Below are 16,718 nucleotides of genomic sequence, written 5' to 3' on the forward strand. Positions count from 1 at the left end.
AACCTAATCTTGTACCTTACTCTGTGTATTACTAATCTATGACTTCATTGGTGTGTGCGTAATTTGCCTTTTGTATATGGTCGTCCTTGTTATATAATAACTGTATATTACTAATCTCTTAACATGTTATTATGTAACAACTGTTTGGTGTATCATAAATAATAACTGTCATAAACTTACAATATAACATACCGTGCAATTACTAGGTTAACACTGAATGTCATTACATTGTAACACGTGTGTCTGTTTGTGCTTCTAGTTTTAAACTTTATTTAACTTCGTCTATAGGAAATGATACTGTGGTTAATCAACGGGTTTAATACACCTAATATAACTCTATATAACTACCTATTAACGTTTCGCTGCAGCTCTACTCTGGTCGACTCCTGTAACACGATATTGACTTTGGGGATTTGTATAAAATCGTATGAACCAATCGTCCGTGGGTGTCGCTAGCCGCGGTACGTTGTCGCGTCCCTCCCCTCCCCGCGCCGTCCCCTTAGCACAGCAGGGCGAGCTCATAGATCGCATCGAGTACCATGTCACGCAAGCCACCGACTACGTCGACTACGGCCGCGTCGAGATACGCAAGGCCGGCGAGTACGCCGCCAAGGCGCGGAAGGTAATGCTACACATACAAACTAAACCGCGGCTCAGCCGCCGCCTGTTACTAAACTGCGAAACCCTACAACGTTTCTACTACTGTACGGATCTTGGGGGTGAGGCGCTACCTAACAGAGACTTCTCAAACAACATTGGGCCACATCTGTTACGTGCTATCGACTGTCGACCACAACTGATCTACTCATGTTATAATTTTCATTTCCATACTTAAACAATGATTGCATATTTTATGGACAACAAATGTCCTATTGAAGTTGCATTTCTAAAGCATGCTGCATGAAACCAAATAATCTTTGAATAAGAATACAGTTCAAACTACTGAAAGAAATGATTGAAACATTATTCATTAAAAGTTTAACACCAAAATCCTCTCTAACTCAGTTGAAAGAAATTATTTTGAAGTTGGTTTTGCACTTTATGCATTTTGTAAACGATTTAATTAATGTACATCCGAAATGCATGTATACTATACATGTAAGTACAAGTCACATAATAATATGTTTTTAAACTGACTGCACGGTTTCGGGTTCACATTTGACTGAATTAATATGAAATATAAACAGTCATGTAAAACAGCTTTCGACGTAACTCATTTTCATGACAGAATACGCTGAAACTATGAATTTGTCAACTCTTCAATTCCGATAAAATGTTTAAACCAACATGAGAATTGGAAAGTTCATTTCCTTCGTTCCTTTACGTAATTTAATATTTAAAAATTAATATCTCTTCTTTTTGTAGCTAAAGAATATTTATGTGTCCTAGACATGCAGTATTAATCGTTTTCGTGTGTAAAAACACTGATATTTAACATGCATTTAGGCCGCATGAAATGTTATGTAACGGAATGAAGGAACTTGCATTGCATAAATCTAGTTCACAGCTTACTGCCTTCTTTTGTACCATAGAGACTTGGTGTCGTAAACAAGGTCGAATACGAAAAAAAAATACATGGCTATGTTCTTTTTTTGCAACAAGCCTTCATGGAGTTTTTAAGTAGTTTCATTTAGCCTTCATTACAGCCAGCATTGTTTTCAAATTCAAGTTTAGAATCATGTCGTATCCGGCCTTGTGTCGTGTTGGTGACGGCATATGTGTGTAGTGTTGTCACTTGCTTCCGGTGTTGATAGCAATTTTATATGTGAAGCGTGAATCGGCTAGAGTTCTCAATGAATCAATATTTAACACAATAATAGCTACATTAATCATGTAATTTCCGTTCTATATTAGAAAAACAAGTCACAATATTTTTGTAAGGAAAGATATGTAATTATGAATATGACATCTTTCAAGGTTCTAAAAATGTTCTTGATATTATCTCGCAAATGTTAAGGAAAATGTCGTTCATAAAAATGTAAACAGTACTTAACTGTTAAAAATATATGGCAATAGCTCTACTTTTTCTTGATTTAATTCTTATTGACAAATAATATGTGTCATCGTATTGCGAACTATTGATTAATAGTTTCTACCTTGAACATTGATTTCACTGTAACTCTAGCCGATTGATGTTTTGTTTATAGTGATATGTTGGTTGTCTGTTCCATACTTTCCAACTTAACACTAAAATGTAAACAACAACCAAATGATGTAAGTATGTTTAATCATTTAATCAGTAATGTTATTTTCTTTGCAATTATACTAGTATGACTAGGGAATGCAAATCCGTTCTGTTTTAAAATCCGGATTTTTAATAAGGAATTTTTGGTCCTATCCGGATGATCCGGTTTTTATTGATCTTTCATGAAAATTAACCAATCTACCCATATTATTTTATTAGTATGATGTGTCTTATATTTGTGTTAATGGATTAAAGTAAAAACAGAATAATCAAATGCTTTTTACTTTTTGTTTGGTCTTATTAAAAAATTGAAAGACGAGATGAATTTTCGCGCAATAATGAGCATAGAGGTGGGCCGTAAGTTCGAAACGTCTTTTAGACGTAATCGATAATACGTAGTTTCGTGGATGAGTAACAAGTTTCAAAAACTGCTTATTACTCCTATTTAATTTAGAACTGTACAGAATAACGCCCATCACTAATGCAGTCCTTGAATAACAATGTCTAATTATTCAGAAAACCTGATTCGATTTCCAAATTCGAATTTAGCCATACGAAATTGAGCGGATATCCGATTTTTGATCACATGTAGTGCAGATTGCATCCCCTAAGCATGATATAAACAAACTTAGTGGTTGACACAAACTCATTAAGAAAAAAAATAGGTAATCGACAACCTTATTTCTTTGTTAAACCTTTAGCAATTTGTTATTGAATTAATTCAATCGTATTCTAATCAACTAAAGATCCAAAGTTGTCGATTTCATTTTATATAATATCCATGGCAGCGATTTTATTTTGTTTTTCTTTTGTTTTTTATTATTACAGAAAAAAATCTTCATCATTATATGCCTGAGTGTTACGCTGATTATATTAACAATAATACTCGCGATTTGGCTGAGTTAAACTTCGTGCGAAGACAACCGGCTTGTGACGTCACCACTGTCGGACCTCCATGGACTAAGTGAAAGAATTCAGTTGGTTTGTGACCACATACATCCAACATTGATATTCGTCTGTATACCATTGAGTCAAATGTAGATTATCTATATAACTACATTAAATACGATAATATTATCTGAATATATTTGCTTGTTTATTTAAACACAGAATTGTTGTTGTAAATGTCACAACAGACATGCATGGATGTAGCAAGTGCATTGTGTTTTAAGTTTTAAGATCAAAAAGGCTGTATTATGATATTACCTAGATTATTCAGCATTGTTAATTAATTTAGTTCATGCGCTGTACACAAACGTTATGTTGCGACTATATTCTATAAATATAGAAAGATTCTCGCGATGAGAAGACTTTAGGGACAAGTGTACACAGCGCCATCTACAAGGTGCTATTCAATACAAATACAAGTTTGTAACACAGCCTTTTTGAGTACTTGAGCACCGTTGTATAATTTCATAATATAACTAAACAGGATTATAAATATTTTGCCGTCAACTACGGTAAAGTTCGAAGACAATATGTGTAAAGTGCAATAATATAGATTGTGCTTTAGATTTGTAAGTTATTTAATATTAATATTAGCTTTACTGGTATTACCAGGCTGTCTTATATCATATAAACATATTTAATTATAATGGATGTATATAAGTATACAACTCAAAATTGATTAGTCAAAACATCACAGTACCTATACAGGGCACTATTGTTGAAGTACACAAATGTTTCTATTCGACTTCTTTCTGCCCTATTACTGTTAGCTCCACTGAAATAAATATATTAATTATTATATTAATAAATATTTACTAGCTTTACGCGGTTTGTTAACTACTTATTAAAGTTTATTTAATGCAGTTCGTTGGAGAATTTATAATATTTAATAGCTTTTTTCCTCTATATTGTTGTAAGGCCATTTGCTCGCAGATTATAAACTCTAAATTTAAACACGTAAAAGTTATAATCGCACAAATGTTTTGACATTTTATAAAGGTACAAGAGATACACGAACAGGAGTCAAGAGTAGGCACACTGAGTGCTCAACGAGTCAATATCAAAGATATAGTGACCAGTATTTTATCTAGTTTAAGTTCTCATACTTTTAACTCCTTAGTATTCGTTGAGGCTTCTGTCATACATTATTTATTTCACTATACTTAGTGAATTTTACTTGATATGTTACTAATGATACTTGTAAAGTATTATTTAGGCGATCTGTTCATCGTTATGTACAGTGTGTGATGTAAAACTCTCTCATTCAATTGTTACAAACAAATTAAGTTTTCTTTTTTTTATTTATATCTATATTCCTATTGTTGTGTGTTCAGTCCGGAATGTTGTTTCTGGTGAATTTAGACAGTGAATATGGCACCTATATACTGTTTTACCTGTAATAACGTTTTTGCATTTATTAATAGCATTTTGATGATATTTTCACAAATTGAACATATACCTCTAGTTTATTTGATACGTTATTGCACTTACTAAGTCGTGTGTTATACTTATGTAGCACAAACATATAACTGTGATTCAATTGTAATATTCGTTTAATTGAAAGTGTAACTGTCTTAGCTCAACTTCGCCGATATATTTCACTTAGCTTGCGCACTTATTTATATAATTAAAAGACTGTGAAATATAATTTAATGCCATTTTCATAATTATTATTGATGATTAATTACTTAATTATGTTGAGACCTTAATAGAAGTTATGTTTTATTTCTTAATATATCATAAGTAATAAATAGTTTAACGCCCCTCCATCAAACAGCGTGTTACAAAGTTGTTTATTAAATCTAATCTTAAAACTACTCATGTTGTAAATATGTTTATAATTTCAAAAATTACATTTATATTTATTATTTCAATTTTTATTTTATTTTTGTTTTTATACCTTATTTACTTATGTACAACATTGTGCAAGGCAAATGACGCACCCACCTGACTGTATTGAAGGAAGCCAATGACTACATAGTGCAGTATTTATGTGATATGTATGGTAATGCTATGTATAAGAGTGGAAGCGGCCGGTGTCGCGAGCCACGTATAAAGCGTACTGTTGCATGGTCGGCCCTCACATTCGCGGGCTACAGAAGAAGATCATGATCCTAGTGTGCCTGCTCATACTGGGCATCGTCATCGTGGGCTACGTGTCCAGCTATTTCGTTTGAGCGGCCACTCTCGTACTTCGATCGCCAAATGCTCAAAGGTAACCGTAAGTGCGGGCGAGCGAGCGGGTCCGCCCGCGTCGCTCGCCGTCCCCGCTAGTACTAATGTGTGTTGTGTTTGTCCACTGTGCAGAAGAAGATAATGATAATGCTGTGTCTGCTCGTGCTCGGCCTCATTGCGACTGGCTACGTGTATAACACATTCTTCTAAACGGGGCACGGGGGCAGGTTTGATGCGCAACATTTAACTGGGCTTTATAGACCGCATCCCTAGTTAGATTTTCGAGACTTGAGTAGATTATATCATTCGATAAAGCCATGCTTTATTATTTAGACGCCGATCTAACCGATCTGCCATTATATTGGACACAACAAAAAGTATATAACATAACTATAGAAATTGGGGTTTGAAATTTGCATGAGTCAGTTGCATACTAATATTTGATTAGGAATAATATTGTACTCTTATATTATAGAATATTAATTATTTATATTTTGCTACTCGGAATATTGAGCGTTGATATTTGCTGTAAGTTAAGTATTTGCTATTAGTTCAGGATATAATGACGACCTAAAAATGTGCATTTTTATAGGATACAAAATTATTACACTATTCAAAATTATTCAATATGACACCGCAATTTTTCCGATTTTTGTATATCCTAAATTATATAAAAATAATATCCTGAAATTGCCTGACCGCTTATTTTGTTTACAATTTAATCAAGTTTTTCTATTTTATAATCCAGCACTTCTTTATATTTTCGCACCTTGTATTGTTTTGATGTTTTTACTCCTACCTAGGTTTTCATTACAGTTTTTTCTCTACTCTATCAATAGGTTGATTCACTTCATTTCAATTACTTTAGGTGTCATATACTATTACATTTCAATTATCATACAACGCACATTACTTTACATAAATATGATTTCAGCAATTGTCGCTGTTTTAAGGAACTCATCTGATAAGTATGTAGAAATAGCTCTCAATCCAAATTGCAATTGTTTCTACAATTAAACTAAAGCAACAATTGCCAATCGTTTCATTCAAAGTTAAGGTTTCTAAGGACCTTAGGTCGTCTATTACCATCTTGTAAAATATCTCTAGTGAACATAAACTAGGATCCATGTAAACCATATTTTATGGGAAATTCATTCATGTTTTACCACAATATTCGTAGCGATAATAGGTATTTTATTAACTATTAGTAAACCAAGTAACAGTTTGCGATAATCCGGGACGGGCACGTAAGAAGTCTATAAATATACAAAGACTACTGCAGACAAACATTCTCATTTAACTTAACTCTTTCCTGAGATTATCGCTTTCCGTTTTCAATGTAAAAGTTTGAATATTTAGAGCTCTAGTAAATAATGTCGTTGTGAACTTCCAGGACCGTCATTGCAAAGAAAAATCGTCGCGCATACTTCGGTGCCTGCATCCCGCCTGGCAACAGTCAACATTCTGCAACAGAGCGAATCATCAACACGTATCGACACCTCTTATTTGTTGTTAGAAGTTCGTCTGTAACATTCAAACTATATTCAATTACTTATCATCTGAGATACGTCATAGAAACATTAATGTTTGATGTTATCGTCGGTAGTAACTATATATACATACTGGCCGTAACCACACCATTGCCGCTGGCTCTAATACGTATTCGTTTCAATAGCGTTCACACAAAAACAAGTGTTTGTTTATGAAAAATATACTAAATAATAGTTTAGTGCGCAATAATCAATGAATATACATATGTTAGTTATACGTACATTATATACTTAGTATCTACACGCATAACAGTATTTAGACTTTTAATAATCTCGGTTTCCACTATGATATTCCTCACTATTCATATATATTTTAAAGTATATAATGATTAGCAAGTGAAAATCTGGATCGAGTAATGAACTTTTTTTATATCCATCACTAAATGGTTGCCTAGACGCCATAGCGTGAATATAGTTTGTATTTATAAGTAAAGTGATACAAAGATTTGACAGTTACCATCATTCATGTAATCGTTAAGTCTCAAATAATTTCTGTTTAATCGTGAATAGTTAACCTCGTTGATAGGTTAGAGGAAAGGTGGAGAGTAACGCCCGCGCACCCCTAGCTAGTGGTCGGCATACTGTGAGGCGAGGAGGTGACGTGGCATATAGTACTGTAGAGGGCGACACCGGGCAGGGGCAGGGGCTGGGTGCGCGGGGTGGTGCGATATCGTTAGGTTCTACCTCACCATTAGAAGCGCGCGGCCGACATGTGTCAGGTAGTCAGTCAGTCAGTGGTCAGTGCTGGTCAGCTAGTCAGTGAGTCAGTCGAGGTCAGTGTCGGGCCGCTCGCGCACTGCATATCGCGCCGGCGTGCCGTCGCCGTAGCAATAATAAAGTTCGATTACAATTGTAAAATTGTTTAAAACTTTCGAATGTGTGATAGTAGATGCAGTTGTTGTTTAGTTAACTTTATAATAATAATGAATTGTTATTGTGAATGTAACTTTTAATAAACAGTAAGAGTACTTTGAACTTTTCAAATAATACATAGTATAAACGACTCATTGAAATTTTTGGCGCTTTTCGATCAAATTTATAGTTGAGTGATTATAATTTGATACATTTTAAGACGCTCTTCGTTGTACAGTAATACATAATGTAGCTGTTTTAGCTAGGGTAACTTTTTTAATAAATTTGAAGTAAAGAATCTTCAGCAATATATGAATAGTTATTGAACAGTATTTTCCGTTTGTAATAATATATTGTAGAGTCACTCGAAAATTTAAGCACCAACATAATATATTAGCATTTTCCTATAAGAGAATAACGTTATAATTAAACGATTATCGCGAAGGATTATTATGTAGTCGTATAATATTATGCATATTGTTGTTGTGTGGAGGAGCGGCCCGCGGGAGACAACGGCACTAACCCCCGCCCGCCTCGCGGCCGCACTCCTCTCTGCAGTTCATTACTTAAGAACATGAAGCAATGTTAATTTTAACATTTATAGCATAATTAGATTTTTATCCTTAAGAGTAGGATTTCATCTAGTTGCCTTCGTAACAGTAGAGAAATTAGGTGATACCTTTTCTCTGAGTAGCTTCATTAACTCGATGGAGGTCAGCCGCGTCTCTCCACTAGCCAGTCAATTGTCTCGCTTGTCTTCCCGCGCAGTGCCGCGGGCACGCGCTGACTCCGCTAGTCGCATCTCATGCTAGGTAAGTAAGGAACCGGTACCTGACACCAATGTAACGTTAGTAGTGCGCGTGCGCCGCCGTCCGCCCCGGGAACATTCGCACAAGTACTAGCGACCGCGGCGCGCTCCGCCATTCGCCTCGGACCGCGAAGCGTTCCGCTCGCTGTTCGCACGGCGGAACTCTTCCGATCCAATCCTAATTTGTATGATATAAATCGTTAGAGTAGGTATAACCGAACTTCTAGTCAGCTTTTAATAATCTCTATTATTCTTATAATATCAATCGTAATATTGCAATTGTATCTTCTGTTAGTGTACATATAATAGTGATGTTCTCGTGTTCAAGTACGGGCCGTGGGCCTGCTCGTTGGCGGGACGCGACACCTGTACGGTCTTACAAACTCAATATTATCGTAAAGCATAGATATTTTCATAATCAATAGTATGCATATTGTTGATTGGATTGCTAATTTTGTATAAGTACGTACACAATTAGTATAGTTTATATACTTATGTGTCAATTCTCATAGCGTTTTATTACATAACAGACGATAGCTAGTAAGTGTTAAACGTAATCCAAAATGATTGCAGTGCTGTTTATTAAGCTTATTCGACTTTTTATGTTGTTTTAACGAATAATGTTTTATTAAACTTGTATTCTTCAATCTTGAATGTGTATGTAATTGTATCACAGTTGAATAATAACGGTATATAAACAATAGTACATTTCGGATCGAATTCATTGAGAACCCGTAGCTCTGTAAATTAAACCAGTACCTACACTTCACGGATCAAATTAATGCTTGGTAAGAATTTGTAAACAACGAACATTTTGAAATGTAATTTTAGGATCCCAGTGATGAATGCAAACTTTGAGAAAACAATTTTCTATTGCCTAAAGTCTTCAACATTTTTCCTAAATACTAGTCACTTGTTTCACGACAGAGTTGTATATCGTCTGTGTCATGTGAATATTCTTCCTGAAAATCATTAAGTATTCTTATAAATAAAGGGTACCTTAGTAAGCGAGTGTCTACCGGCAAGAGTTAGCTCAGCGAAGTAGGTAACGAGCCTGTTACTTATGTATCTGTTCAGCTAAAGTAATTATTAAGGAATTTCACCGACACTGTGTACTCAAAGTACACATAGAAACAGTATCATGATCTGCTTATATCGTGCAAGCAATTACACTGTCTGACTTCCACCAAGAGGGGAGAGCAGCTATTTACTTAGAGCTAGTTTAATATGTTGCGATCTGCCGGTAGAGGCTTGAGGTGCCCATGTATAATGCGGATCAACGCGCCCTGAGGAGGGGCGTCACTCAAACTAATATTCTACAAATTATATTGTTTATCAGTAGAGTCGCTAGACTTCAATTTGTAGTTAAATGTTCGTAATTATCAAATTTCCACAATTGTGCTTTATTCTTTCTGACTCTTTGATGTTGCTTGGCGTTGAATGATGTGAAACATTATTATAATATTATATTAGAGTTTATAATTTATTTTAAATCATGTTATTTTCATAATTTAGTTTAGACAAAATGTTAAAATAGTTTAGTACCGTTTTACGGATGTTTCTTGTACCTATATAAGTATTTCAGAATTTATATTAAAGTTGTATTTATTCCCTATGACAAATTGTCTCGTAATCTTCTTGTAAAGGAACACTGAATACCTAAATCATTGTTATACTTACAAAATCTTGTATTACGAATATTACAGTGAGATTCTGGACACATGTAAAATTCAAATTAGATTGGTTTTATAGTCATATTATATTCTGTATGTAGGTTATCAATCTGAAATTCTCTCATAATTATAAAATAAACGGTGTTTTCTGCTGTACCTACTTGTAGTTTTATTTATGGAAATAAATCCTAGATGGTTATTATATTTATTTACTGCCAGATAGATGCAACTGCAAGAGATTTGCAATTAAAATATTGTTGCGATTTATTTCGTTATTTAAAGTTGTAACAGTATAACTGAAAAAGTACCTTACTAATGATACATAGCAATCAATCCATGAGAGATTATTGGAAGGAGATATAATATGCTTTAACTTAACGTACTCTTTGGGCGATGGTCCCGACCTGTCTAAAGAAAACCAACTAGTACGAAGCGGATAAGAGTACATGGCATAGAAATAAGGATATTTTTCTATTGCCTTTCAACTACATTAAACTATTTACTTTACACCATCCGATACTATTATGTGCCCGATTGGAGTATTGGTTGAATGAAAAGCTATTGTATGTGTCGTGAATTCGTTTCCCGCAGAGAATAACATATAGTCGCGTTTCTTTTTTTAATTTAAAATCAATGCGAAGAATTTAGTCATTCAGGGACCATGTGGAAGTGATCTTGGCAGAAGTGGGTCCTTTCTATACGGGTAATCTTGATATAAGTATCAATATCAAAGACCTCTGTGTCGAAGAAAATAAAAAAACAACTTGGCCAACTTTTACACCTCTAACTTGGCCACTGTCTATGCGTTTATAAACTTTAAAGTCTATGGTTCTAGTCCATAGTGTTTAGTAGACTGAAACTGTCAAACAAAGAACTGTCATCTGTCAATGTCAATCAATTGATGTTGCTTTGCTTGTTTTATCGTGCGTTTGCAAGTTGCAAACTTTGTTTGATTGTGATTTTTAAATAAAAAGTTGAGCAGATTTAAGCTGTTAACATGAATGCGCCACCAACATTCGAATCATTTCTGTTATACGACGGAGAAAAAAAGTAAGCATAGTAATTTTATTATAATGTACTAGACAATTTCACTGTAAATATTGATGTATGATCTTAAATTCACAATATTTTTAGAGTCCAGAAAGAAGAAGATACAAAGGTGACGAATGCGGCTATATTTACAGTAAACAAGGAAGATCACACCCTTGGAAACATGATTAGGCAGTATGTATTTTGCCCTACAAGAGTTTGTTTATCAAACACCAACCAGAAACTATTAATTTTTTATTTTGTTTGATAGCCAACTTCTGAAGGACCCAAAGGTCTTATTTGCTGGGTACAAGGTGCCTCATCCACTGGAGCATAAGTTTGTCTTGCGCATCCAAACAACTTCGGACTACACTCCTCAGGAAGCATTCATGAATGCTATCACTGACTTAACCTCTGAACTATCTCTATTTGAGGAAAGATTTAAGGTAATTATTATTTTCTTAATATTTCTCATGGTATCATTCATCAGTCTGCTGTGAGCCTCTGGTGTTGCAGTCTGATTGATACCATCAGGTGCAGAAATCTATTTGTTTCTTCCATATTCATGCCTCTATCTTCATTTGCCTCAGATCTTGAATGTCTCAACTATTATAGAGTAGAAGAAATATTAATACCTATCACCAGGGACTAAATCCAGATTTCAACATACTAGTGACCATGAAGCAAAACAAAGAGATGTCTTAAAGATTTATTATGCATAACACTTTATGGGGAATGCGACATTAAAAACCGCGCCTCTCTATTTTCCAACATGTTGTCCTATACTACAGACATGTTCCCATGTTCCCAATTGTCTACATAATATGTATGTGCCACTTTCTGAGTTCTTATAACTGATCAACACCTTTATTGATCTTATAATATCATTGACCATGCCCACTTGTTTTGTCACAGTAAGCAGCCGAAATGGGAAAAAAGATTTTAATATTACTGGATTGTTTTAGAGTGCTTGGGTTTTGCAATGTTTCTTGTTTACTAAAGTAATGTACTCTTTATATTTCAGGAAGCCATAAAGGAGAAGAAAGAAGGATTGGACTAAATTATATAAGGATTTCTAGATAAGATTATGAATAAGTAATATTTTTAATAATAAAATAAAAATTAAAATCATTTGCAATATGTTTTTCTTTTCATTCACCTATGGACCTTAAAATTTGGTTATTTTGAGAAATAAAACAACAGGATAATTAAAATTTAATTTATTGTTATAAAACTGTTATATTTTGGTGTTTATTTAATTATTTTAAAAATAAAATAGGTTGCAATAGAGTTATTGTAGAATCATGATTGTGATGTAAGACCAATTTGTGCCATAAAAGATCATTTCTCAATATGCATTATACCAGATAATGCATAAGAAAAAGTTGATTACCATTCACCTAATTATGAAAAATATAACATGCAATGATTCTCTTAGTGATATAAAAGATCAAAGGTACTTATTTACAAATATTTTCCTAAAATATTAACTATAAAACAAGTGATACCATGCCAATGGTAAACAATAATAAATAATAGCCAACTAAAACATGTAACAACAATAACGGTAACATTAAAACTAATCCGTCAATAAATAGGCAAATTAGAAAGTTTCCTCTTCATCACAGTTCTCTGTTGCGTGGCCGAATACTGGAAACATAAAGACTCGTTCACTATGTGGACACTGTGTCCTGTTAGTAAACTTAAACTAAACATTCCATTAGTAATCACAACCGAATAATACTCATCTCTAATTTATATAATGAAGTTAGAAATGTTATACCAAATTCCTAAAAACTTCAGCTACTATAGGACTTAGAAAAGGTAATACTAATTCATACATAATTGAATTAGAAGTACAATTAAATTGAATCAGATGTTTGTTTCTTCGTCGAAAATGTTTACCTTCGCAAATATCGCAGTAGGGTCGCGGCGGCGGTGCGGCGCGGCGGTTGGTGGGCGGCGGCGGCGCGTCAGGCTCGCCCGCCTGCTTGGGACAGTCCTCCGTGTCGTGTGCGTCGAACACGTCACAGATGTCACAGAACAACCGCGGGGCCACAGCCCGTGCCTTACGCCCGTTACTATAAACATATTTATATTCTTTGTAATGAGTCGGGACTTAAAGAAATTTATTATATATTGTATTGTTTAATGTTGTGTGTCATTATACTTACAAAAGAACAGGTTCGCTGACAACAGTTCCGCCTTCGAGGGCCTGCACTCTTGCCATGAGCTGTTCGTTCTTGCGCTGCATGTCCACTATAACGGAGTTGAGGAAGCTCACTTGGCCATCGATCATCTCCTTGTCGTCCGTAACCCTGTATAATGTAATGTTTAGTTTCCAGTTTCAACCTATAAAATAATTTTCCCAGTCATTTGAAAATATACTCTGATACTTACTTCTCAGAAGCTGAATCGCCTTGTCCTAATACACCCATCGCACTGTTGTCATTGTTATCACGTATGTCCTTGCCTTTAGCTGCCATCTCCTTTTGTAGAAGAAGCTTTTCGCGCTCTACAATTTCTACTTTGGCTTTGTTGTTCTGAAAGGAAAACCAATTTATTAAGTATTTTTCTGCCAAATCTCGTCTATATGATGTATTTACTTTTAGGTAATTTTTTACACTTACCTTAATTTCTTCTTGCAATTTGCTAATCAACTCTTCCTTCAGTCTCAATTCTTTAACTTTATTCTCTATATCAGCTTTAAGATTTTTGACTAAAGTCTCGCTCTTAGCTACTGTTTCGGTAGAAGACTGTTTAGCTAACTGTAGTTCTACCGTTAATTTCTCCAATTGTTTGTCCTTCTCCACATCAGTACTTTGTTGAACAGCTACCAATTCTAGTTTCTGTGTCAGTTCTATTATTTTATTTTCAGCTTCAGTTAATTTCTGTTGTAATTGATTTTGTTTTTCTATTTCAGCTGCTACTTTTTCTTTAGATTCTTTTAATTCTTTTTCGTAATCACCTATTGTATTTCTCAGGTCATGCCTTGCACGCTTGCTTTCCTTCTTGTGTTCATCAAACTGAGCTTGTAGCTGCTTATTCAAGTCCTCGTAGTTCATTTTCTGAGCTTCATTGATGTTCGTTAGCTGTTTGATATCTTGTTCAGACTTTTCTACGAGGCTTTGTAGTTCTGTTAGTTTTTCTTTTGTCTGTTTTAGGTCTTCGAGCTCTTTATCCTTTTCTACCAACTGAGACTGTAAAGTTTTTGTAGTATTGCTAAGAGATTCAACTTCGGTTTTGTATGTTTCATTTAATTTAGCATTTTCTTGTTGTAGCTGAGCGACTAGTTGTTGAGTTTCGCTAGATCCTAGTTGTAAGGCCTCATTCATTTTGGTTACCTGTGATTCTTTCTCTTGGATAGCAATTTCTTTACTAGACAGCTCCTGTTTTAACTGCGCTAACTCTGTTTCTAACTTATTTATTGTTTGTAGATCAGTCTCGTGTTTTTCGTTTTGAGATTTTAGTAAGTTATCCTTTTCATCCAAAGATTTCTTTAGATCACTAGTAACAGTTGCGTTCTCAGTCATTTTGCTAACTACATCTTCATAGTTTTTCTTCAATGTTGTCAATTCTGATAGTGTTTCAGAGTGCTTCGATTCCAAGGAAGTCTTTTCTTGAGTTAATACAGACATTTCTTTTTTGAGAACCTCAAGCTGGTTCAGTTGTTCCTTCAGAATACTTTCTTCCGCTGAAGAGTTAGCAATTAGATTCTCGTATTTTTGTTTAAACGAGGAAGTCTCTAAAGTAGCTGCATTCAACTTTTCTTCTAATTGTTGCTTATTTTCATTTGCCTTGTTTAGTTCTTCATTCACTAAAGCTATTTGACGATCTTTTTCAGTAACAATTTCTACATTGGACTTCAAATCAACTTCCAGCATTTCTAGCTTTAGATTGAGATCCTTAATAATGTTCTGTTTTTCTTCTAGAAGTTCTTTCATCTGTGTTTCTTCCGACCTTAATTTGTTGGCTTCTTCGGAAACAGTGCTTAAATTGGTTTGGAGTTGAGCTATTTCTTTCTCAGCTTGTGTTTTTTGATTATTTAACTGAGCAGTCATATCATCTAGAATCTTCTGTAAACTGTCTTCGTGCTTTCTTGCTTCTTCGAGTTTGTTGTTCAAGTCATTCTGCGCTTCAGTCAATTGATCTACTTTCTCCATAAGTTTAACTTCAGACGTAGCACCATCAGCTTTTAATATAGATATTTCTTCCTTATACCTATCTATATCTATCTCTAGTTTCTTACAAATGGACTCGTGTTCACTGTTCTGTTCACGTTCTTTAACTTTAAGTGCTTCTATCTCGTTCTTGAAGATAGTGTTCTCATCGAGGAGTTTATCATTGTCTGCTTGAAGACTCCTCAATCGGTTATTGATTTCGATAGTGTGGGCTTCTAATTCTTTGATCTTACTGTCTGCCTCTTTAAGTTTTTCTAAGTTATCATTTACGGAGCCTACTAACTGTCCACGTTCGACAGAGAAATCTTCTTGAATCTTGAACAACTTTTGCTTCAACTCCTGTTCATTTCGTGCATGGTTGTTCACAACCTCTCTGTGCTTGTCCTTCAACTCTTGCAATTCTTTTTCAGTTTCTTTCAGATGTTGGGACAACTTATTGAATTGCTCGTTAGAATCAGTTGTTTGGCCAGTCAGATTCATATATTCTTCTTCGATTTTATCCTTGGCCTTTTGTAATTCTGCACATTTCTCGTTGGCGCTTTCATACTGTCGTTTGTATTCACCAACCTCTAATTCCATTGCCGACATTTTAGCTTTGAGATCGTTGTTAGCTTGAGTTAAATCGTTGATGGTTTGTTTCAATTTTTCATTTTCTTCTTTGAGAACTTTCAGTTCGTCTACGTTTAAGTTGAACTGAGAATTTAGTGCTTCGAGTTCTACCTTACTTTGATCCAAAGTAAGTTTGTGGCTTTCAATTTCCTTCAAAAGCTCTTCTATTTTAGTGTTACGATCGTCAATTTCTTTCTTATGTTCTTCGGCGATTTTGCTATGCTTAATATTGAAATTAGCGGTTGTTTGTTCGAAGTCATCTTTCAGTTTTATTATTTCCTTGTCGCGTTCGTGAATTGTTTGTTTGTATTCACTGACAAGCTTCTCAGATGAACTTGTGGATGTGCTTAGTTCAGCTAGTAGCTTCTCGTACTCTTTGGTCTTCGCAGACAGACTTTGTTGTAAATCTAACATGTCTGTTTTGTTCTTCTCGTGTTGTTGCGAGACTTCGCTCAACAAGGTTTCATATTCATTGACTTTGCTATTGTATTCATCTTTAACACGGCCCAGCTCTTCCTGTAGTGATTTGAATATTGTTTCTTGTTTCCTCTTCGAGTCTTCAAGTTGCTCTAAATCTAATACTTTAGCACTAAGTTCCATTTTTAATTTTGTAATTTCTTTGTTTAGGTTGACTTCGTGTTCCTTGCTCACGCCAACAACTGAAAGTTAAAAGAAAATACTTAGTACGTAGTAAATACATGCTTATGA

At 34.6% G+C, this 16,718-nt stretch overlaps 3 protein-coding genes across 32 annotated transcripts in view; 2 read left to right on the top strand and 1 right to left on the bottom strand.

Moving 5' to 3' along the window:
• The window catches only part of LOC118267189 (syntaxin-1A), a 53,759-nt gene extending 43,412 nt beyond the window's left edge, over positions 1–10,347 (top strand). For 3 of the 11 annotated variants that reach the window (XM_050702954.1, XM_050702955.1, XM_050702957.1), the window contains one exon: positions 6,702–10,347. In XM_050702954.1, coding sequence (XP_050558911.1) covers positions 6,702–6,824 — 123 coding nt within the window. In that variant the 3' untranslated portion in view covers positions 6,825–10,347. The other 8 variants (XM_050702960.1, XM_050702956.1, XM_050702959.1 and 5 more) reach the window with 7 other exon arrangements.
• Positions 10,348–11,072: 725 nt separating this feature from the next.
• Positions 11,073–12,348, top strand: LOC118266972 (DNA-directed RNA polymerase II subunit RPB11). The gene is made up of 4 exons (XM_035580663.2): positions 11,073–11,241; positions 11,326–11,415; positions 11,492–11,666; positions 12,245–12,348. The coding sequence occupies exons 1-4, from the start codon at positions 11,189–11,191 to the stop codon at positions 12,278–12,280; spliced, it is 354 nt and encodes a 117-aa protein (XP_035436556.1). The 5' UTR covers positions 11,073–11,188; the 3' UTR covers positions 12,281–12,348.
• Positions 12,349–12,425: 77 nt separating this feature from the next.
• Positions 12,426–16,718, bottom strand: part of LOC118266969 (CAP-Gly domain-containing linker protein 1) — a 46,495-nt gene continuing 42,202 nt past the window's right edge. For all 20 annotated transcript variants that reach the window (XM_050702967.1, XM_035580649.2, XM_050702966.1 and 17 more), the window contains 5 exons: positions 13,851–16,669; positions 13,621–13,763; positions 13,395–13,538; positions 13,126–13,301; positions 12,426–12,870 (listed from right to left, as the gene is read on the bottom strand). In XM_050702967.1, the coding sequence (XP_050558924.1) occupies positions 12,824–12,870; positions 13,126–13,301; positions 13,395–13,538; positions 13,621–13,763; positions 13,851–16,669 (3,329 nt within the window). In that variant the 3' untranslated portion in view covers positions 12,426–12,823. The remainder of the gene's footprint in view (positions 12,871–13,125; positions 13,302–13,394; positions 13,539–13,620; positions 13,764–13,850; positions 16,670–16,718) is intronic.

The sequence above is a fragment of the Spodoptera frugiperda genome, chromosome 23 (genome assembly GCF_023101765.2).
Source record: "Spodoptera frugiperda isolate SF20-4 chromosome 23, AGI-APGP_CSIRO_Sfru_2.0, whole genome shotgun sequence".
In the NCBI taxonomy this organism is placed as follows: Eukaryota; Metazoa; Arthropoda; class Insecta; order Lepidoptera; family Noctuidae; genus Spodoptera; species Spodoptera frugiperda.